A 24,295-nucleotide genomic window follows, 5' to 3' on the forward strand; every position below is an offset into this window, starting at 1 on the left:
TGTATACAAAATACTTCTTCTACATAAATGGTAGCATATTGTACTTACATTGCCCTGCACCTTGCGCCAAGACACAAAAAAGAACAAAATATAAAAGATAATACTTATAAATTTAACTATATTAAAATAAAAACCCTTTTGTCTAAAAATTCCCCCCAAAAAGTAAAAATAATAAGTCATAGGCTGGAAGAAGGTATTTGCAATGCATAGACTGGTATTACTATAAAAGACATACAAGTATATCTGTCGATCTCATAAACAAGACAAAAAACTCAGTTAAAAATTGTGCCAAAGAGATGACAGGTCGTTCACAGAGAAGAAACCTAAATGCTCAGTAAACTACTAAAGATGAAAGAAATATACATGAAAACCACAATGAGAGTTGATTTCACATTCATCATATTGGCAAAAATGGAAGTCTGACAATATCAGGTACTTGTGAGGAGATGAGGCAATGGGAGTGAGAATTGCTTCAGTCATTGGAAAATGATGTGATAATATCTGGTAAAGTTGACGAGACCTCCACCTGATAACCATGTAATTTTACTCTTAGGCAGAGGCCCTAAAAAACTCTTTAAATACATATACAAAAAAACGTGTATTTCAGTCTTCTTTTAAATAAAGAGGGCAAAGTAAACAAAAAAATTCAAATTAAATATCCATCGTTGTAATTTATTCATACAATGGAACACTGTACAGTAGTGAAAACAAAGTACAGAATCATGAATCAACCTGAATGAATTTTTTGACCATAATATTGAGGAAGAATAAAGTTATAGAATACATATAGCATGCCATTTTAAAACTTAAAAACATGTACCACAATACATTTTATTATCTAAGGATATATGTGTAGTCAAACATAAAAAATGCTTGGGAATGATAGCACAAAATTCAGGGTAGTGGTTCCACATGAGTGAAGGGAAAATTCTCGAAGAGTGGTCACAGGGGCTTCAGTTACATTTTGTTGAACTTGGCAAGTTTGATTTTTTTCTTTTTTCACTATATAATCTTTTTTTATTGGATAATTGATTATGCATATTTGGGGGGTTCAACATCGACATAGGTTGATCAAATCAATATTATTAGCATTTATATTATTACAGACCATACTTATTCTTTATGCCCCTTGTCCAATCTCTCCCCATCCCCTTCTTCCTCCCCCCTCCCACCACTGATAACCCTGGATTTCTTCCCTCCTTCTGAAAGAGTAAGGGTTACTCTGTTGATTTGTTTCCCAGCTGATCTGTCCAATGCTGAGAGGTGTGATCAGGTCCCCCACTATTACCGTAGAGCAGATGCTTCTTCTATCACTCTGGAATGGGCTTTGTGGAGAGAGACATCCCCTTCTTTTCTTTGGTCTTTGCTGGTAACTCTCCTTGTGTCAATGCACTCAAGTGGCTGTGAGGCCATCTGCACGGTGGTTGTGGTGTCTAGCTGCTTTTGCGGCAGTAGTGGCTATTGTGGTGGCTGTAGCGGGCCACCTACATGGAAGTGGTGCTTTTGGCGTGCTCCTTGCCTGGTTGTGGGAGGAGGGGCTGGTCCCTGGCTCCATGCGGCAAATTCAAATTTTTAAAGAAAGGAAATTTATATGGCACTTTCTATTTATTAAACTGGGTGTTGACTATAGAGGTGTTTAACATTATCCTTTCTGCTATTATTAATCTGAAATATTTAAAAATAAACCATGTGATTCTGTGTAGTGCTGTTAACTTTGCTAGAAGATCCAAATGTTATGTTATTAAAATATTCAAGCTAATTGAATATTTAAATAGCTCTTAAATTTCCAAAGAATTTTATTGTTATTTTGTTTAATCCACAGCACACGTAACTTTCAATCATTGATTGTAAAGAAATATGCTGACTCACTTAAGCAAATAACAAGTTTGCCAACATAGGGAGACTCTCTACATGAGCTATGCAGCCTGAATGCTGGCAGCAACTCTGCCACTTGAATCCTGATTTCCCATTTGCCTTATCTGTGGACATCTTTCTAGTGTAGGGGTGGACTCTTAACTTTCCACTTAACTTCTTCATTACATGGTTACAACCTTCCCTTCAGGAAAAGCTCACTCTTGCCCGAAGGGGTGAGGTTTTTTTCTTCTGAATCTCAACAGGTCCACCACGTAAGAATTCAAAATCATAAGCTCCACATAGAGGCGACATATCACAGACAGAGGTTCTGGAGGGGTTGGTGTTTTATTTAACAAATAAATGGATGAGAACTTTATCATTTTGGCTCCTCAACCACTGCGAGCTAATATCCAGGCCAAAATAACAGTGCAGATGGCTGTGTGTCCCTGAAGTAGACTTACGGAGGAGAGTGGTCATGAAGATTTGCCAGGTTTCCCTACACTTGCAACATGTCACTCCAAGCTTAGCAATTGATCTGTCAAATGACCAATGGGGTGATACCTCAATTTCAGTTTCACTATCACTATCCCAGGCTAGAATAAGCATTTAACAGACAAACAAGAATCTTATTTATATGTTGCTATGTCTGAAGCTGAAACATAATCTTTACTCAGTTTTAAATACTGGAGTTGGTCTTTATGAGTAACAACAGAACTTAACCAAAGTGTGTTTTGGCCAGTGCAACTGAGCAACTAGGGCTTTTTTCATACAAGGACTAGGATAGAGAAGAATCCATATGGTATTTCCATATTGGTCACCTTTGCAGGTGTCCTCATGAGGTAACTCTACAGTAGCAAAACCACTGACAGTTTTTTTACTTCTGGGCCATACATTCTGGAATTCACCAGCATCACCGCATGAAGGAAGTAACCATTCGTGATTAGTCTAGCCACTATAAATAAAATCACATACACCTGTGCAAACACTGATTTTAAAAGAGCATCCCTGAGTAAAAGATAATGTAAGTTAAGTAAGGGAAGAGAAATGTGTACACTCAGTTTTAGTATTGTATTTATTTCATTTTGATTTTTTTCATTAGTGTTTGGTTAATAGTACTGGGTCATATCGGGAGTTGTCAGTGTTAGTTTTTACACCAGTAAAGGATTAACCCAGTGAAATAGTGGCCAAGAGAGACTAGACCCAGATATCTGTGACATCATGGGCTGAGGGAATCTTGGGGAGTTTTTTGGATGGATGCAGCTGGGCACTTTGCTTTGAATTTTGGAAAGTCTGTTGGATTCTCTTAATTCACCCAAAAGTGCCAAGCAAACTATAATATAAAATTTGAGGTTCTCACCTGAAATACAAATTGAGAGAGCTATGCTATATTACATTTACATAACTTTCCTTTTTTCCACGTGTCTGGGCCTTTCTTTCTTTCTTTCTTTCTTTCTTTTTTAACTAAGTTTATTGAGACTGAATATAAGATCAGCCAGGGATTTCAAACTTTCTTCTGGTCCCAGACTTAAATGGAGCTTCCAGCCTTTGGTGCCTCTTGCTAATGGGATGGGGGTAGAGTGGCTTATGAGGGTGGGGGTGGGGACCGTTGGCACAGTCCATCCTGTTTCTACAGAAGATACATCCCACTTCCTGTTTATTTTTTAATGTTCTGTATAAAAATAGTTTGTACATCTTTGAATTAAAAGAAGAGCTTCAGAGTAGAAAAACCAAGCTATCTATAAGCCTTGGTGAGGCAGAAATCCATACTCATCTGAGCAGCCTGCGGCTCTGTCTGAAAGGATTTTAATCAGTCCCTTGGACTTTTCTATTAGTGACTCCTGACTTCTTACTCTGTTGCTGCCTGCCCTCTACCCAAACATGCTCTATAGCCGTCCTTCAGCTCAAACCCATCTTCAGATGCAGTGTTCAATTCCCTTAGTCTTCTCTTCTACTTTAAAGCTTGCAGGCTTCTTTTACTTACTTCAGCTTTCTGTTTGAACTTCAAGTGCTTCTTCTTGAGCTTCCTCTTAAACCTTTCCTGCTACTTTCCTCGGATACTAATGTAATTCTCAGTCCCAGAGATTGCCACCTTTTACCTAGAACAGGGCTACTTTTGATTTTTACACGTCTTAAGGTTGCTGGAGTTGGGACTTACTGAAGTTATTGAGCTGCGTGTTCGGGCATATGGGGGATTACCTACACAAAGCTTCAGTGCTTCAAAGTGAGAAATGGATATGTAAGAAATAGGCCTGGCCAAGGATGAAATGAGTTGTTAAGTAATATGGTCACTTACTTATCACTGAAGTTGTCTAACTGGGATGGGTAATTACCCATCAGACATGTTATAGAGGCATTAGAATATAAACTTAAAATGGGGATGAGGGATCTTTTTGAGGTAACAATGTTCTAAACTTTGGTTGTAGTGATGGTTGCACAACTCTGTAAATTTGCTAAAAATCATTGAACTGTATACTTAAAATAGATGGATTTATTATGGTATGTAAATTATACCTCAATAAATCAAATCTCTTGAGACCATAACTGTCATATTTTTAAAACAATGTATTTTACTGTATATATTATATATGTTTAAAGTATATGCTAAGAACTGAGATACTTTTAGAGACCAGATGTTCAAAGAAGAAGTTAAATTTAATACCTAAATACCTAAAAATTATCTAGAATGCATTAAAATAATGTAAGCTTTTAAAAATGGATGCAAATCACCACTGAAGCTGTTGCCCTATTTTAAAAAATTACTTAATTTAGTTTAAAATTTACATACAGTAAAATTTATTCTTTGTGGTATATAGTTTTATGGATTTTCACAAATGCATAGTCATGTAACCACCCTCATAATCAAGATACAGAATAGTTCTGTCACCCTCAAAAATTCCCTTGCGCTGCCAATTTGTAATCAACCCCTTTCCCCACCTACAGACTCTAGCAACCACCGATCAGTTCTCTGTCCTATAGTTTTGCCTTTTCAAGGACATTATAAATTTTGAAAAAAATTTCAAACTTAAAATTTACCAATTTTAATTTTTGAATTATAAAAGTAATGGTTATTTTGAGGTTCTGGGGATTTCCCTGCTCATAACTAGTCACACTGAGAGGGCCAAAGTAGTCAGAGATGGGTTGAGATTAGTCTGAATTCAGTCACACTTAATCACAGGCAGTTAGAAGTAGAAGGGCTTTCAGAGTCATTTAGGCAACATCCTACTTATAATTATGAAGAAACTGAGATCCAGAAGAAATGAGTGAATCTCAAGCTTGCATAAATACTTGCGGAAATGGCCTAGCCCTCAGTTTCCTGAGTCAATTTCAACATGCATTCAACTACTGTATACTATGATCTTACTATCAGTTTTTTCTGACTGAGTTCTAGCACAAATTCTGCTTCTTTGTACTTCTTTTGCCACATCTCTAATTGCTGATAGTCAAAACAATACTTGGTATATATCATTAGCACTGGAAAAAGAATGGTTTTGGGATTATCATCTCATTAAGTTATTATTCCTGACTCTTTGCATCACGAAACCATAACTCATTCACTACTATTTATTAGATGAGTGTTCATTCTGCGTATAGGCAAAGTGTCCAAGAGAAAATCCACAATTCAGAATCAAGTCATTTTAAAAGACAGTAACTGGAAAGACCCTTAGAAATCATTTGAGGTGGTCCTGAGACACTCTTAGGCATCCCCAGAGTCCATACCTGGAGCACCTCAGTAGAGGGGTAAAAAAAGAGGCTAAGTGGTAGCTGTGCCACTTCCTCTCATTAAAACATCTGCTTTCATTTTCATTCTTCCTGAAGAGTTTCCTCTAACATTTCTTGTAGTGCTAATATGCTGGTGATAAATTCTTTCAGCTTTTGTATGTCTGAAAGAGTACTTATCCCACCTTTGATTCTGAAGGCTATTTTCACTGGGTATAGACTTCTGGGTTGACAGTTTTCCCCCCTTTGCTTTCAAGATGTTGCTCCATTGTCTTCTGGCTTGCAATATTTCCAATGAGAAGTTTGCTGAAATTCTTATTTTTCTTCCTCTGTAAATACTGTGCCTTTTTTCTCTGTATGCTTTTAAGTCATCTTTTCATCACTGTTGTTAAGCAATTTGGTTAAGATGTACATTGGCATAGTTTTCTTAAGTTTCTTGTGACCGAGATTTATTGAGCTTCTTAGAACTATAGGTTTATAGTTTTAGTAAATTTGGAAAATTTGGCCATTATTTTATTTTTTTGCCCCTCTCCCTTCCCTAGACTCCAATTACATGTATATTAGTCTACGTGAAGTTTCCCTAGAGGTCAATGATGTTTGCTTATTTTGTTTTCAGTCTTTTCTGTGTGTTTCATTTTGAATAGTTTCTATTGCTGTCTTCAAGTTCACTAATCTTTTCTTAGGCAGTGGCTAATCAGCTCTTAATTCCATCCAGCACATTTTTTGTATCATTGTATTTTTCATCTCTAGAGTTAAATTTGGGCTTGTTTTATATCTTTCAACTCTCTCCTTAATAAGCTCATATTTTATTCTACCTTCCTGCACATATGGGATATATTTTTAGTTGCTGTTTTAATGTCCTTTTTTACTAATTGTATTACTTGCATCATTTTTGGTTCTGTTTGTATTGATTTGTTTTTGTATTCATTCTGTATCATATCTTCCTGCTTCTTTGAATGTCTGATAATTTTTTATTGGATGGCAGATATTGTGAAATTTAAATTATTGTTATTTTTTACATTTCCTTAAGTAATTTCGAGTTTTGTATGCAGTTAATTTACTCGGAAATCGCTTTGTATTTTAGGGCTAGCTTTTAAGCTTTGTTAGGTAATGATAGAGCCAAAACTCTTTATTCCTTTGTATATATTTGAATTCCATTTGGAATCTTTTAAGACTTAACTTCTTTTAACATTGCATGTACTGTAGTTTTTTTGGTCATGAATTCTTTTATTTTTCTGAAAAAGTCTTTGTTTTGCCCTCCTTTCTTAAATGTATTTTCTCTGTATAGAATTCTACATTCAGTATTTTTCTCTTTTTTTCTTCAACTGTTTGTTCTCTAGCTTGCAAATTTTTAACTAGAATTCTGCAACAATTCTTATCTTTTTTCCCCTATATATAGTGCTCCTTTTTCCTCTGGCTGCTTTTAAGATTCTCTTTTTATCACTAGTTTTCAGCAATTTGGTTATGATATTACTTGGTGTTGTTTTCCTTATGTTTATCATGCTTGGGGTTTATTGAGCTTCTTGGTTCTGTGTGTCTATAATTTTAACAAATTTGGAATATTTTAAGCCATTATTTCTTCAAATATTTTTCTGCTACCCCTCCTTGGGTCTGTGAATACATTATACTCCTTAACAGTGCCACACTACCTGAAGCACTGCACCCTCCTGCTCCCTGCCTTAAAAATAAATTTTTTTATATTCTTCATTTTGAATGGTTTCTATTGAACGTCATCGAGTTCATTGATCACCTTTTTTGCACCTGTTAAGCCCAGCCAGTGAATTGTCATAACAGATATATTTTTCAACTCTTCCATTTTGTTCTTTTCCGTATCTTCCATTTCTTTTCATGTGAACATAATGAGGAGAGAAATAGAAGATATTAAAAAAAGAACTAAATGCAATGTCTACTCTAAAAAACTTTAAAAAACATTTTTTTAAATTGAGGCAGCCACAAAACTACACCACTCAGATATTTTGTTGCAGAAAGCCTGATGAAAGATTGATGACAACAGCAGCTCTTTTCTGAATCTACCATTGTGTTTGCCCTGAAGCCACATTTTTAATGAGCTGCTCCTAGCCAATGATTAAATGTGGTACAATTACTAATGCAGGCTTTTTCCTGCAAGTAAAGGAATCCTCTTATTGGTGACTTTGGCTTGAGAATTTCCCATAAACCAGGCTGATACTTTCTTACAATAGCACGGCAGTTTCAGACTCTACCTATCCAACCCTCTTCCTTTCCTTTCTTTTTCCTAGGGATCAGTTCTATACCGTAATTTCCCTATCTTCTCCAGTTCCTTCTCTTTTTCCCTGATAAGCAGCTCTCCTAATAAATCTTTGGCATCTGCTTCTTGTAGGACCTGAATGAACACATTTATCATTATCATTATTTTATTTTTATTTCCAGTCAATATAGGATTTCATTTAAATAAAATGTTCCAGATCTCAAAGTGTTTGAGAAAGGGTCATGTATTTTTCATTGTTTTGTAGTTGGGGAGCTGAAGTTCAGAGGTTCCCTTTGAATATTGAGTTTACAAACCCTAACATACCTAAATAATGGCAACAGTCAACTTACAAAGGCATGCTGTTTTTTCTGGGGACCTGAGGCTCTGAACCAAAATTCAGGACCCTAGTATCCCAGTCATGACACTACTACTAACTCCTTTTTAGTACTGGACAAGCCATTTAACTTCTCCAAGCTTATTAAAGGGGTTGGGTTAGTTCATCTATATCGACCTTTTAACTCTAAAATGTGATTTTATGGGTAAGAAAAGTAATTAGTCTGACCAATTATCCAAAAATTTGTTAGAGAAGAAATATCTGGACTGTATTTTTTTTTCCTCTAACAGCCAACAAATCACTCAAGACTTTTTCTTGTATTAAACTGTCTGCTATGGGCCAAATGTGTCCCCCAAAAGTTCACATATTGGAAACAATCTACATTGTAACAGTACTGAGAGGGTGGGGAATCCTATTATGATAACTGAAAGGTGCGGCCTTTAAGAGGTGATTAGATTGTGAGGACTGTACACTCTTGAATGGATTAATCCATTGGTGTTTTAATGAGTGGTCACAGGTGTAGTTATGATGGTGTTATAAAGAGAGCGAGTGAGAAGCTTAGCTCTTTCTTGCTTAGCCCATTCCCACCATATAATACCATGGTCACCACAGGACTCTGTAGAGTTTCCACCCAGAAGAATGCCCTCACCAGATGTGTTCCCTGGACTTTGGACTTCCCATTGCTGGAAACTGTAAGAAATAAAGTTCATTTCTTTATAAATCACCCAGTTTCACGTATTATGTTATAAGGAACAGAAAACAAACTAATGTACCATCTTTAGGAAAATACCCTGATAAACCACCTGTGGTAGAAGATGTAATCTTAGGATATAGATTTCAGGAATCAGTAGAGTAAAATAATAATAATAATAATAAAAGTAGCTGAACTGTCCTGCAAAAGACAGGGGAGGAATTTGGTTTTGGTCTTTGGAGGGAACAAGAAAGAGAAGGGCAAAGCAGAAGAGAAAGGTAAAGAAGCAAAGCTGTCAAGAGGGTATAAAACTAGAGAGCTACATGGAGTGAAAATTCCCAGGGGTTGAATGGGGAAAGGGCTTTTAAGGTTAGAGATACTTACCCAACAGTTAATTGGAAGCTTTTTAATTAGGCTGCTTATGTTTGAAAGTAACACAGTCCCAGCTCAAAGAAGCTTAAATAAAAAAGGGATCTTAGTGGCTCACAAAGTTTGGAAAGATTTTAGGAGAGTTTGCAGCATCTAAGTAAGAATCATAGAAATTGGCGCTGCAGAAACTGGAAAGAGAAACTTGAATTAACATTGCCAAATCTGTCTTTCTCTCCCTTCCTCCCTTTCTCCTTTCTTTTCCTATCTTTCTCATCTCTGCTTGACTCTGTTTCTCTTTCCATGTTGACCTCACTTTTTCCTACTGCAGACAGAACTTTGCCATGTGGAAAGAAACATGGTTGCTGCCAGACCCAGATCAGCAAACATAGAAAGGGAGCTTTTTTTTTTTTTTTTGGTTCCAGTATTCATACAACAATTCCAGGGACCTGTTCTAATTGGCCCTGCTTGAATTACATGTCCATCCCTTGGGCCAATTGTTAATGCCGGAGAAATAGGGCACAATGTTTGTCCTACACAGGTCATGTGCCTCCATTTTTGCCTAGGGGAGAAGAGTCTGTTATGAGAAAAATGGAGGTAGAAATGTTTGCTGGGAAGAGAAAAATAATAGTTGCCACTTTGAGTTGCTTCAGTGTAAATCAACTCCTCTTCTAAAAACCTTCAGTATACTCAGAACGTTGAATCCATATAGTGGCTTTGTGTAAATGGGGCATTTTAGGAGGAAATTATGGAAAGGATCCCAGCCCTTGCCTAGGTTTAAGGTAGTAAGGAATAGGGAAGTACACACAAGTGGTCAAATGATTCTTAAACTGAACTAATTGAGCAGAAGCAGGAATTTGGAGCCGGAGAAGACCATGAGAGCAACGCCACAGAAGAGGGCATTAGATTCCCATAAGATATAGAAAAGAGGTCTGAGCACATCTTATGTACCACTGTGACTTGGAAAGGAGCTGGTTATTTTTCCCATGGGGTGTACTTTAGATTCTTCAAGGATTTCTCTGCTGGGAACCTTTAACTGTAATTCCTGATGTGGGTACTTCTTATCTCACTGGCTGGTTTTACTTCAACTCTCAGGACTGAGCTTCCCCACAGTTGGTCATACGGGATCTCTATGGAGTGATAAGCTTTCAAACTGGCTCCTGGCCACCTCCATCTTGGAAAGCCTATGTCTGGTCTGGAGAAACACTCCTGAATTCTTATTCCACCATGTGATGGTCAGTCCTCTTTCTTTCTCTGCTCTGTTGCCTCAGGCACATCTATCCACAGCCTCTCTTCATACTTCTTGAATAACCCAAACTCCAAAGTACAGATGTCACTCTGAGTGGTATTCCACTTATGGCCCTGTTGAAGCCTATCCAACTGGCTTGAGGTGAGGGGAAGTCTCCCTTTCCCATGGGAAGCATTCCAACAACTCTTTCCAAAGAAATCCTCTTCCTTCTCTTCACCTTCAACTCCTGATATAGGTGATGTGCTAAGGGTCACAAAGCCAGTTTTTTATTGTCTCCTTTACAAATCCCTGAAAAAGTGGGCAAGCTTTGTCATGTGGAGAGAGTTTAGTGTCTATTGTTTGGTTATTGGTTTTTGGAGGCTCAGCCCAAAGTTAACAAGAAATAATCCCATTTGAATCTCCTTTTACACATGCATTATCTCACTTAATCATGCAGGTATATTAGTCCCATTTTACACATGGGTACTCTGAGGCTGAGAAAGATTAAATGACTTGTTAAAGGTCACACAGATAGTAAGTGGCAGAAACAGAATCTAAACTCAGATTTTTCTGACTCCAAAGTGTGGGTTCTTTACATTTTAAAACTATTACTTGATCACCAGGGAGGCTGGAGTCTTGTGGTTGATGTTCTGAGTTAACATCAGGAGTTTTATTCAAGTGCTGTTGCCTCTGACTCACTATCGTATTCTCAGTCCATTCACCTTTGTGCCTAACTTTTCCTTTTTGTAAGCTGTGGAACATAATAATCATATTCTTTTTTAAAAAATTGCTTCCCAACAGAACTGTGCTGATGATGAAGTCTAGAGGTCGGTGAGTAGGAAAAAAACGTGTTGAACTAAAATTTATGGAACATCTTCTATTATGTGCTAGGGAGGCTCTGTGATAGATTTTTTACATATACTCTTTAATTTAGTTACAGTGGATTAACAAATATTTAGCAACTGGCACGGCACAGTTACTGAACATTCAGGATGGTGCTGGCCATCAGTGGTCAAGTAGTGCCAGTGAGGACTGCTGAAGAGGGGGACAACACACAGGAGGTCAGCCAGCCAGCCAGGAGGAGCGGGCTGGACCCTGAGGGCTGTCCCACCACAAAGTTCATGCTCTTCTCAGCTATTTGAGCACTGCAGAAGAAAGTAGCCACACGAGGGCTAGCCATTATTATTCGAAGAGGCAGGTACTCTGATATTATTTAAACAAGTAAATAGGCTAAAAAGTTTCATTTTTATGGGTTTCCTTAAAAAACAAACAAACAAAAAAAACCCCAAAAAACAACAACAGCGCTGTTTTCCTCCTTGCTCTTATCTGTGTGTCTCTTTCCCACGTCTCTGGTGGACTAACAGTAGTTCAGTTATGAGCTTCAAAATCTTACGCTCAAAACCTTACTTCCTGTCCTTGCGGTAGTCCTCCCCCATAAAGAGGCATTTAAAGATCTGAAAGCAACACTCGAGAAAAAGAAAGAAGGAAGGAGAATGGGGGGAGGGGAGAAGATCATGAGGAAGGAAGGGAGGAAGGAAAGAAAGAAAGGAAGGAGGAAAAGGAAAGGGAAGGGAGGAAGCCATTGGACCAGGGCTGGGTCTGGAGATTCTATCTACATGTTCAATCAGGTAGGTGCACAGTGACTGGAAAATCTACAAATGTAGAAGCCATGTCTGGCTCCCTAACAGCTCTCAGCATCAAAGTGCTTTACAGCCCCAATATATTTGCCCCTTACTGGGGCTGTGATGATCATGACACGAGAGGGGAGGTCAGGGTGAAAGGTAGAGACTCAACAGTTACTTGTGGAAAAACCAAAGACAAACAGGAAGAATTAAAACAGGAAATGGCTCATCAACAATGGAAGAGGTGCTCCCCTCACTTTTATTATCGCCCTCACAGAGAGGAGAGTTTCCATTAGTTTTGTTTTTCGGAGTTTTCTTTCAACAACAACTTAAATCCTCATAACTCCCTTCTGTGGGGGAGACTCAGTTTTTCCGAAGTTCACAACAAACTTCCCTGCCCCTTTCTTTCACTTTGACTTCTCGTGAGACATCTTAAAACTGAATATTGTATTACTTAGAAACCCATGGCAGCTGTTGCAAATTTTAGGGATGTTGGTAAAATTGATCTGAGAAGTAGAAGTTCCTCAGGTTCCGACAAGCTCCTCAATGGCTTCTTTTGTTCAGGTCTAGGCCGCAGGCCTGAAAAGAGAACTACTGTGACTAAGAAGAGTTCAAATTGGTCTGTATAATACAGTAACAGATGTGTTTCAGTTTCCCTTGGGGGGTGGGGGAGTGGTGTGCTGGTAAATGTTTAACAACCACCTCTCCCATAAAAATAGCAACAAGCAAACAAGAACCCATGAAACTCTGATCTGTATGTAGCACTTGCCCACTTCTGTGGTAGCATCTGCATCAAGTCACTGAGTTAGGAAAAGATGTGCCTCAGTATATAGTATCTCTACTGTACAGGTACAATAGATGTAAATAACCTTACGAGTGTAGAATGGTCAAACGTAGGAAAATAATTAAGAAGTGATGCATTCGAGTACTTACTACCTTCTAAAATATGTAATTTATTTAAATATAAACTTACCTAGTTTAGTTTTTAAGAATGATATGTTTAACAACTGGCTTGCAGAAATCCTGTAATTTTAGCAATCGACTCACGTGAGGCTGTGTGAGCAGCTTCCCACATACCACCAGCTTTGTGGGGCTTGGAATGTGGAGAGAAGGAGAGTGAACATGGCTCCCAGGAAAAGTACATGGCAGGACCTAAAAATAATGACAGCCAGTGAGAAGTCCCTGTGCAGGGACGACCAAGGGACTTTGAGGACAGTGATTTAAAGAACTCAACTTTAATCTTTCCTATACTGTGCTGTGCTTTAGACTTCTGCCCTTATTCTCAAATCTTCAAGTGAGGATGGGATAGACACACAGACTTGTGTTGGCAGTCCTTTGAGGGGCAGGGCTCATGCTGGTGATGAGTAGTGTGGAGAGAACACAGCTATCGCACGTGAGACGACAACAGGGATTGGACATTCTGTAGGAGCAGCAATGTGGAGGGACACGTTGAATACAAGCACCGCCTACTTCCTACCCATCCAGCAACTCTCAGAAATGGATATTTCTGACTGAGTGTGGGAAGGGGCTTGAGGTGTTTTATTTTGATGTTAAGGAAAGTGTGACCCCTGAAGGCTAGAAAACCTAGAAACATTTGGTTTAAATATTTACAAAATATTTTATATTAAAAATGGTTTAAATGAATAAGAATGACACAAAGAGATAAGACTTGATTATTTCCTTTAGATATTGGACAAATGAAGAGCTGTTCTAACTGGGGCTGGGGATCATTTTCCACCCCTATTCTTCTCTTGGCAACAGGGACAGCATGGCAATATGTACAAAAAGCAAGTCTCAAAAGTTATGCCAGTATAATTATTACAGAGATTGCCCCAGACTTCCAGAACCTTTAGACATTAGATTGACCAGGAGAAACAATGAGTAAAGAAGAGTTAAGCTGCTGAAATGTCCACCACCATGCCTTTGTCATAAAGCCCTGTAGGAGAGGTCCTTGGGTCATCTTTGAGAGGCTACTAACTCTTAATTCATATAGAATCCATGGTGATTGTATTTCTCAGAGCATAGCAAAGATGAAACAGCAGGTTTGAGGGTACTGGGATGATAAGAGGCAGGCTCTATGACTATTGTTCTCCTGATAGAGTAGGAGATTAGAGGAAAACCTAAGGCACAGTAATTAATAGCTATAGCTCATCAAGAAGTGGTAAAATAATAGTTACTATCATCTATTAAAGAAGGAAGGTGCTAATTAAACATTCTAGACAGATTTTCATAAAAATATTTACAACAAAGAGTAGTTATTTGAAGAGATAAACTTCAGTTATATGAAAAAAATGCATTCATGCAAATCACTTTGTTGCTTAAGGATTCTAGATAAATGCAGATTTACTATCTAATTCTTACACTTGAGTTTTAAAAAACCATCTGTAACTACTTTTCTAATTTGTTAGAGTTGTAGGAATATTAACAAGAAGTCTAAATTATACCTCTGGCTACAGTTTTCTACTTAATGTTCTACTTTCATCTCATTCTCAACTTATTTACAACCAAATTCATAAATTCTCCCAAAATGACTTTCTACCCATACTGCTAAGTTTCTTTTTCTATCACAATCACCAAGCATGAGGCCTTGGATTCATCTTTGAATAACTTTCCTATTTACCATGTGCAATTGGTTTTAAAGTACTGTCAGTGTTTCCTTGGTTGCTTTTGTCCCTCCATTTTTATTCTTCTGGTTAACCCCTTACCACCTTATGCCTAAATTATTCTGTAGCTCTCTTGTTATAATGGTCTCTGGTTCCCTGGGCTCTTTCTTCAGACTGTCCTACAAACTGACTGTCATTACATTAGGCTTTGGAAACCTACTCTTTCTGTGGCATACTGATTGTAAGCATGGAATTTCCTTTTAGAACTGGATTTTAGTCTTCGCTCTACCTCTTTCTCTTGTGGGAACTTGGGCAAGTAATTTAGCTTCTAAGCCTTTATTTCTTCAACTGTAAAATAGAAATAATAATGGTGCCTAAACAATAGAGTTGTTATGAGGATTAGATGAGGTAGTTTATACACAATATCAGCATGCTTCCCTCCTGGCTCACCAGCCACTCCTTGTCTGATTCCTCTGTTATATCTTCTTCATCCAGAGGCGATCTGCCTTTTTTCTTCTTTTCAGTCTATACCTACTGTCTAGGTGATCTCGTTTAATCTCATGCCTTTAAGTATCATCTATATGTTGATGATTCTCAGATACAATTTATCTATTCCCATTGGTGTTTCTGGGTTTCTGATTTCTTTAGCTCTAAGTTGGATATATGAAGCAAGAAGTAAACCCAGGAAACTCTCCTTGGGTCCTGAGGTTCCTAGCCTGTCTGCCTTTTTCTGCCTACCTTTCAGATTCTCCTTTTGTTTGTTATATGTGCAATATCTAGGGCTTTTTGTTGGTCATACTTAGTTGGAAGTACTAGACAAAGCATACAAATTCTACCTTGGTGTAAGTATCTACTGAGGTTTCTTTTTAATTAAAAAAAAATTTTTAATTGAGATAAAAACCACTTAATATAAATTTACCCTCAACCATTTTCAAGTGTACAGTTTGGTAGTGTTCACTACATTAATATTGTTGTGTAACAGATCTCTAGAACTTTATCTTCTTGCAAAGCTGAAACTCTATATCCAATGAAAAACTTATTTTCCCCTCTCCCCCAGCCCCTGGCAATTACCATGCTGTTTTCTGTTTCTGTGATTTTTACTACTTTAAATATCCCATATAAGTAGAATCATATGGTACTTGGCCTTTTGTGACTGGTTTATTTCACTCAGCATGATGTCCTTGAGGTTCATTCATGTTGTAGCATGTGGCAGAATTTCCTTTATTAGGGCTGAATAGCTATTGTTTCTAATTTTAGTGGTTATATGCATAATCTCTGGAAATTAAATTTTATAAGATTTATAGCTTTACTTTATGTTTTTAATAATTTTAAACACAAGCATTTTATATCCTAGTTCACGTTGTCACTATTAAGTGCTTGAGGGCTTTAATTTTCCTTTTTTAAATATGCTTTTACTCATAATGAATTGTTTTCTTTTGTGCTTTGAATTTTTAAAATATGTCCTCCTATTTCACAGCTTGTTTTTCTTTTTGTTTTCCTGTAAGAATCCCTGTAAGTGGTCTAGGGACTACCCTTTCTGGGCATGTATAAGTAAGCTCTATAGGGATATCGCAAATCAAGACCAATTTTGGTGTCAATTTCTTGATTTGAGGATTCCAAGGCTGTATGGGTAGTATACATTTGAAACCTAAGCCCAATAGGAGATGGAGACCCATGGTTTTGAATTCTTAGGTCCTCAGAATAGGCTTTTGTATCTTCCACTCAGAACCTGGGCAGACAGGCAAGCTTCTTCGTCATCTCCTAATTCAGGTGAATGGATTTTCCCCCTGATCCATCAGATAGTGCAGCCACTGAATGTTCTAACTTTCTGTGGGGTTTTCTGTTTGTTTCTTTTTTTAATTAATATTATTACTTTTTTACATTTTATGATGTTGCTGTAGAGCAGTTGAAAGGGAGGAGAAGAGGGGAAAGGGGAAGGAAATTATATGGAAGGAGGAAGGAGAGGGGGGGATTAGGCCTGTGGAACCCCCCTCATTCCTGCAGGGGAGACCAGGGGGCTTCCAGCAGTGGCTTGGTAATTACAGGGGTGGATGAAGATGTCAGGGGGCTGTGGCAAAAGCCCTCACCGCCCCCACCACCCCAGCTCAGGGACCCAGGGCCCTTCTTGCTGTAGCTCGGTGGTTGTTGCTGGGCTGCTTACAGGTATTAGGGGGTTGCTTGGTGGTCATCGTTGGGGTGGTTGTGCATGTAGGGGGTGTGTGGCCGAGGCCCTCAGTCCCCACCCTTGAGACTGGTTGCCGGTGTCGGGGGGCATGGCTGAAGCCCCTGGCCCTCCCCCCTTTCTGGCTTGGTAGCCCAAGGGACTTCCAGGCCTTTTAGGTGTTCTTTGGTGAAATGAGACTTTTACTAGTTAATATCAAATTTTGTGTCTGGTTGTGGGTACTTTGTTTTTTCTTCTAGTTCTGTGTTTGATTATTTGCTGTTCCCACCACTTAAACTCTGCACTAGAACTAATTTGTTGTCCTTTGCTTACTTCTAAAATGGGGGAACTTCCTGTGGGGACCAGCACTTGAGCTCTGTGGTTGAGCTAAATTGTTGCTTTGCTGCTGATTCCCTAGAGAAGGCTATTTGTGCAGCTCAGGTTTTAATGGTTATGAGAACTTCCAGGTCTAGTGAGATCCAGTGCACCTGGGTTGTGTAGAAACTCTGGTCTGGGTCTGAGTCTTTTCATCAAACAGCACCCCCTGCAGTTCTATATTCCTGACCAGTCTCCTCTGAGTGGTCCTATGCTGATTGGGAGGGTAGATCGGCTGTCCTTGCTGTGCCCCAGTGTTCCCCTGGTGGGCCCATATCCCCTACAGCCTGTGCTGCAAACACTCCCATGGGACAGGCCATGCTCCAGTCCCTTGCAATGACTCACCAGCTCTGAGTGGCTCCTTTTTTTCAGTTGTTGTGGCTCCTCGCTCCTATGTGGGTCATGGGAACCCTGTCAGTGGTCTTGCTGGCCTGAGGGCCACCAAGGCCCTCCTCTGCCCTGCTGCCTCCAAGCAATTTCATCTGAAAGGCACAGCTGTGGCTTTTGTCAGCTCCGGTTCCATGCACTCAGCAGCTCCAGCCTGGAAGTGGCTGGGACTCAAAGTGGTCAGAGTGGTTCTTTCTTTCTCTCATCATGTCTTCTCCTGCCTTCATGCACTCTGTAGGTCTCTCCTCCTCTTCCTCTGAGCTCTAGCAGCCCCAGCTTGTCTGTCATTGCTTTTTTATAGTTGTAAATTGGTTGATTTGTGGGAGAGAGTGATGCTGGGGACCATGTATTCTGCCATTTGGTTTTTTGTCTTATCTCTCCATCTTGAAAGGTCTCAAGGCCTCATTTCTTGTTCTTGCGTGGGCGTTGAGATTCAAGAGCCTGGGTGAGCTTTAGCATTGTTATTATTTTGAATTATATATGAAAGAAGTACTGAGATAGCTAGTCCCCCAGATAGCCTGCAATATTCCCTGTCTCCTAGTATTCACACCCTTGTGTAGTCCCCTTGTACGTGGTACCACAGTTGTTCTATATGACCAATAGAATATGGCAGAAGGGATGGCTTATCACTTCTAAGATTCAGTTTTAAAGCACCAGGGCTTTGATTGCTCTGTCCCTCTGATCAATTACTCTGTGAGAAGCCAGCTGCCATGTCATGAGGACTCAGGGAGCTTATGAAGAGGCCCATGTGGCCAGGAACTGATGTCTCTGGTCAATAGCCAGTGAGCATCTGAGGCCTGCTAACAACCATGTGAGTGAGCTTAGAAGTAGATCCTCCAGCCTTCAGATGGCTGCATCTTGACTGCAACCTCATGAGAAACCCTGAACCAGAACCATCCAGCTAAGCCATTCCTGAATTCCTTAAGATTGGAAATTGTGTAAGGTCATAAAGCTTGTCTCTTATTTCAAGCTGTTAAACTTTGGGGTACTTTGTTACATATCAATGGATAACTAACACAGGTACCACAATCATTTTACTAGCTCAGGGCCTTAAAAACATAAATCTAGCCTTGATAATCTTGATTTAGTACTTCAATCTTCTTAACTCATCTTTTTTTTTTTTTTTAACCATCCTTCTCTATATCCACAAACTAGACTTTGCCAACTATCATCTAAAGCTGCTCCACTCTTCTGAAATATTGAATATCTATATCCTACCTTTGACAACAACATTATCCTTCTATCTCTTGTGTCATTTTTCCACACAAATTATAAGCCCCTTAATGACCCACATATTTTTTCCATTTATTTGTCTTCTTTCTGGCCTCACTTTGTTTTCCTACCATAGTCAATTTAATTGATTTTCTGTGTGTGAAACATCTGTCTCTTGGGAACTGCCCTCTTCCACTCCACATGGTGTTGGTGGGGCTATTAGTCATGTGACCTAACCACCCCCACCATAGGTGTGGGCTCCTGACCCAGGCTGACCACACAATCCCCATTGAGGATTAATATGTACACTGAGAGAAAGGAACAGAGTCTGCCTATGGGGTCATGAGCTCTAAGGAATATATAAGAATAGAACTGGTGGAGGTTGTCTTGCCATACTTGGAGAGATTTTGGAAAGAATAAAGTCAAGCAGAGGCGAGCAGACAACATTTTTGTGACGTTATATGAATCATAGATCCTGTTGGATCTGTGGCCAGTTCTATTACTTAGATTTTCCAGCTATATAAGCCAATAAATCCTGTCCCACCTTTTATATTTTTTACGCTACTTTGTAATATTTTTGTTTTCTTACAACCAAAAACATTATGACTAATACCCTTACCCAGTCTGGAACTGTGTTTCAGTTATGAATGCATATGGTCACAAATGACCAGAAAACACAAAAACCATGTCTTACATAAGTAAGGGTTTACTTGCCTCACATAATGAAGTCTGAAGTAGGGCGGTCCAGAGCTGATGCAGTAGCTCTACAATAACATCAGGAACCCAAGTTCTTTCTACATTTCTGCTCTGCAATCCTTACTATGTTGACTTTGTCCTACTTCTTGCCTCAAGGTTGCAAGTGGCTGCTGGTTCTCTCTGCCTCGTGACTGTGCTCTAGGCAGAAGGAGGGAGGAAGTAGAAGAGGCAGCATTTGCAGACTTCTGCTTATGTCTCATTGGCCAGAAATGTGTTATATGGTTTTCTCTAGCTTCAGGGGAGCTGGGCAATTATGTGTTTAGTTTTTACTGTCTCTGTATCAGAGGTAGGCAAAGGAAAGAAGAGTTGGAAATCCCAACTTGAAAACTTGGATTTTTCTCTGGATTCTATCACTATGTCTTATCTCTTCACTTGCCCTAAAACCACCAACCATCTGTTAGATCTATAAATCCTTCTATGGTTGAATGCTGTGTGTTATTGGATAAGAACCAGAGAATTGTAGACAATGGAGCTTCTACAAATTAATATCAGTTAAGCATTTGGAACTGTTTGTTAGTTCCTTTTATTTGGGTTTTATTAGCTTACTCTTCTATTTCCTTTAATTATTGTAAATAATTAACCTGTACTACCTTCGGTAAGCCCCCTTCTCATATGCCCCTCACTCTCGACAGGTTACAGTCCTTTGCTTTGCCAGGAAAATTGATGCCATCACATACAAAATTCCTTAGTTTCCTATAACCAACCTTTTCTCCTTTTTTTGTTTCCCTTCAGTTTTAAGACCAGAATCTATAGCTGTGGTCTTAACCTCACCCACATTCATTATGCTACGAGCTGTCTGGTGTTTATTTCACTCGTTGTATTCAAACACTTGGCACCATGTGGGAGTAGGTGCACCATAAATATTTGTTGAATGTTTATTGAATCCTCTTTGCAGAACTTTGCTACATCAATTATCCTTTTCATCTCCTGAATCTTTCACTTCTCCCTCTTCTACTTCCTATTTCAGTCTATAAACACACTCAAACTTTTTTTTACCCTAAAACACAAAAAGGCAGAAATTCCTAAAGAACAAAAACCTTTCTTCTCATGTACCTGAATTTACTGCCTAGTGAACACCTAATTTTTCTCTTTCTCTACTGAACTAAGTTTCTTTAAAAAATAATATCCAATTTCAGTTTCTACTTCCATTTCTCCTAGTCATTTCTCAATTCATTGCTTACCAGCTCCAATCCCATCATGTCAATGGAAGGTCCCCAATGACTTTACTCACCAAACTCATATATTACATAAGTTTTCTGCAGAATTTACTTACACTCTTCCTATTTCTTGGAACTCTCCCCTTCCTTGAATTGTGACACTAGGATTTTCTGGTTCCTCTAACTCTCTATAAATGTTTTCTCCCTTCTGTAGGGATTCTCTTCCTTATTGCTATTACCCAGGTCTCTGTATGTCATCATCTTCTTTTTTCACAAAACACAAACCCTTACATGATCTTACCAATACCTCGGCTTCAGCTGCCACCCAAATGAAAATGGTTCCCAAGTCTGTATCTCCAGTTCCAACCGCATTCTTTTGTTCAGACCTATGAGAGGTGAGAGAATGAATCATGTGAATATCTGGAAGAACAGCATTTTAGGGAGTGGAAATAGAAAGTGCAAAGACCCTGAGGTAAGATAGCGTGTTTGGCAGGTTTACAAAATGGTGAGGAAGCTAGTGTGTCTGGACCTGAGAGAGTGTGAGGAAAATTAGTAGAAAACGAGATCAGTTAGAACCATTAAGAATGGCGTATAAGGTCTCACATGATTTGACACCACAAACAAAGGGTGAAGATCCAATCATGTAAGGCTTTATATGCCATTTTAATAATCCTAACTTATACTGGAAGTGAGACGAAAAGCAAATGGAGGGTTTGAGCAGAGGAGTGATATGTTCTCACTGAAGCTGTAAAAGGACCACTGTGTTGAGAATAGATTGAAAAGAGCAGGGTAGGAAGCAGGGCAACCCCATTGGGAGGCCACTGCAGCACTTGCAATGAGAGGTGATGGTGATCTGGACCAGGGCAGCAGCAGTAAAGTGGCTGCTTATGGATGTGTTTTAAAGGGAGAACCAATAGCACATGATGATGGATTAGGTGTGGGAGTTTGAGAAAAAGTAGGACTCAAAGATTTTTGGCCTGAGTAACTGGAAGGATGGAGTTGCAATTTCCTGAGCTGGGGAACACTGTGGAAAAAACAGGTTGGGGGAAGATTAGGAGGTTAGGTTTGAACCAATTAAATATTAGACACCTAATAGATATCCAAATGTATAAGTCTTGAGGCAGTTGGATAAAGAATGAAGTTTAGTGGTTCAGTGGGACTAGAAATATAAGTTTGGCAGTTGTCAGCCTATGCATGGTATTTAAACTCTTGAGGCTAGATGGGTTCATCATTGGAATGAGAATAAATAGAAAAGAGAAACGTTTTAAGAACTGAGCCCTGGAACAAGCTAATGTAAAAAGGCAGGGAAGGTGAGAATAGACCAGCAAAGGAGACTAAGGAATGACCAGTAGGTGGGAAGAAAATCAGGAGAGTATGGTGTCCTGGAAGATAACTGAAGAAAAGTTTCAAGGAGGGAGGGATTGACCACATCAAATGTTGCTGATAGGCGAAGTAAGCTGAGAACTGAGTGTTTCAATGAGTCGAGAGAGTAGGAGGAGAGAAATAGGAGTTTTTTCTGAAAGGAAAGAGAGAAATGGGACATTAGCTAGAGAGAGAAGCAGGCTCAAGAGAGTTTCGTTTTGTTTTCTAGATAGGAGAAATAAAAACATGTTTGTAATTTAATGGGAAACATCTAGTGGAGAGGGAATTTGTTAAAGCGGGGAGGGAAAGGGGAGAATTGCTAGAGCAATGTCTTTGAGTAGGTGAGAAGAGGTGGATTCTTGTGCATAAGCAGAGGAATTGTCCCTTGCTAGAAGCACAGTTCATTCATCCATAGTAACAGGAGAGAAGATAGAGTAGGGTACAGATGCAGGCAGGTGGGTAGATGTTATGGTGGAAGTATATGGAAATACTCTTCAGATGGCTTCTATTTTATCAATAAGAAAGCTGACAGTGAGGATGGGTGAAGAATCGTTGAAAGACTGGTGCTCGCTTTTTTTTCCTGTGGAAGCCGACGGGTGGAGAGGAGTGTGGCTTTCTCCTCTCCCCGCCATGGCGTGTGCTCGTCCACTGATATCAGTGTACTCCGAAAAGGGGGAGTCATCTGGCAAAAATGTCACTTTGCCAGCTGTGTTCAAGGCTCCCATTCGACCAGATATTGTCAACTTTGTTCACACCAACTTGCGCAAAAACAACAGACAGCCCTGTGCTGTCAGTGAATTAGCAGCGACAGTTGCCTGCTGTCAGTAAGCTGGTACAGAAGGTTGACGAAAATTGTTACTGAGCAAGACATCACCTTTTTTATTCCTAAAATATGAGAATTGTGATTCTTAACAGAAAATAGATGTGCCGTGGAGGCCGCATGTTTGCTCCAACCAAAACCTGGCGCCACTGGCACCGTAGAGTGAACACAACGCAAAAGCGGTGTGCCATCTGCTCTGCCCTGGCTGCTTGGGCTTTACCGGCGCTGGTGATGTCTAAAGGTCATCGTATTGAGGAAGTTCCTGAACTTCCTTTGGTGATCGAAGATAAAGTTGAAGGCTACAAGAAAACTAAGGAGGCTGTTTTGCTTCTTAAGAAACTTAAGGCATGGAATGATATCAAAAAGGTCTATGCTTCTCAGCGAATCAGAGCTGGCAAGGGCAAAATGAGAAACCGTCGTCGTATTCAGCGCAGGGGGCCCTGCATCATCTATAATGAGGACAATGGTATCATCAAGGCCTTCAGAAACATCCCTGGAATTACTCTGCTTAATGTAAGCAAACTGAACATTTTGAAACTTGCACCTGGTGGGCATGTGGGACGTTTCTGCTTTTGGACTGAAAGTGCTTTCCGGAAGTTAGATGAATTGTATGGCACCTGGCGTAAAGCTGCTTCCCTGAAGAGTAACTATAACCTTCCCATGCACAAGATGATGAATACAGACCTTAGCAGGATTTTGAAAAGCCCAGAGATCCAAAGAGCCCTCCGAGCACCACGCAAGAAGATTCACCACAGGGTGCTGAAGAAGAATCCACTGAAAAACCTGAGAATCATGTTGAAGCTAAACCCATATGCAAAGACCATGCACCGGAACACCATTCTTCGTCAGGCCAGGAATCACAAACTCCGGATGGATAAGGCGGCAGCAGCAGCAGCAGCACTAGAGGCCAAATCAGATGAGAAGGGGGTTGCAGGCAAGAAGCCTGTAGTGGGGAAGAAAGGAAAGAAGGCTGTTGGTGTTAAAAAGCAGAAGAAGCCTTTGGGGAAAAAGGCTGCAGCTACCAAGAAACCAGCGGCTGAAAAGAAGCCAACAGAAAAGAAACCTGCCACAGAAGAAAAGAAGCCTGCTGCTTAAATTTATTTCATAAAAGTCAAATCATTTTGGACAGCTTATTTTGAATAAAGACCTGATCAAAGAGAAAAAAAAAAGAAAGAAAAAGAAAGATTGGTGCTCCCTGTTACTTCTCTGCCCTCATCTAGCTGTCTAGGAGAGTGAGAGAATGAACTAGGGAAATAACTGCCTGGAAGCACTGAGGTTAGGGGTCACAAATTTAAGTGAGACTAGTCAGTGTGGTTGTATGCTTTTCTCAGCTACCTTTAGTTGTGCAAATTGAGGCATGAAAGAGCCAAGGGGTTGTATTTAAACAGTATTGACTTTATTATTATTATTATTATTATTGGCC

General features: G+C 39.4%; 1 protein-coding gene and 1 non-coding gene across 2 annotated transcripts; both read left to right on the plus strand.

Moving 5' to 3' along the window:
- The first annotated feature begins 22,837 nt into the window (after window positions 1-22,837).
- Window positions 22,838-22,917, plus strand: LOC134385356 (small nucleolar RNA SNORD16). The gene has a single exon (XR_010024337.1). It is a non-coding gene; the product is annotated as a small nucleolar RNA SNORD16 (small nucleolar RNA).
- Window positions 22,918-22,977: 60 nt separating this feature from the next.
- On the plus strand, window positions 22,978-24,032 carry LOC134384523 (large ribosomal subunit protein uL4-like). The gene has a single exon (XM_063106081.1). It carries the CDS (start codon window positions 22,993-22,995, stop codon window positions 23,965-23,967), a length of 975 nt encoding a protein of 324 aa, XP_062962151.1. The 5' UTR covers window positions 22,978-22,992; the 3' UTR covers window positions 23,968-24,032.
- Window positions 24,033-24,295: the final 263 nt, after the last annotated feature.

The sequence above is a fragment of the Cynocephalus volans genome, chromosome 8 (assembly GCF_027409185.1).
Source record: "Cynocephalus volans isolate mCynVol1 chromosome 8, mCynVol1.pri, whole genome shotgun sequence".
Lineage (NCBI taxonomy): Eukaryota > Metazoa > Chordata > Mammalia > Dermoptera > Cynocephalidae > Cynocephalus > Cynocephalus volans.

Bases quoted from the DNA above. Each gene is read 5' to 3' on its own strand.
- LOC134384523 (XM_063106081.1), top strand. From the start codon at position 22,993: ATGTTTGCTCCAACCAAAACCTGGCGCCACTGGCACCGTAGAGTGAAC.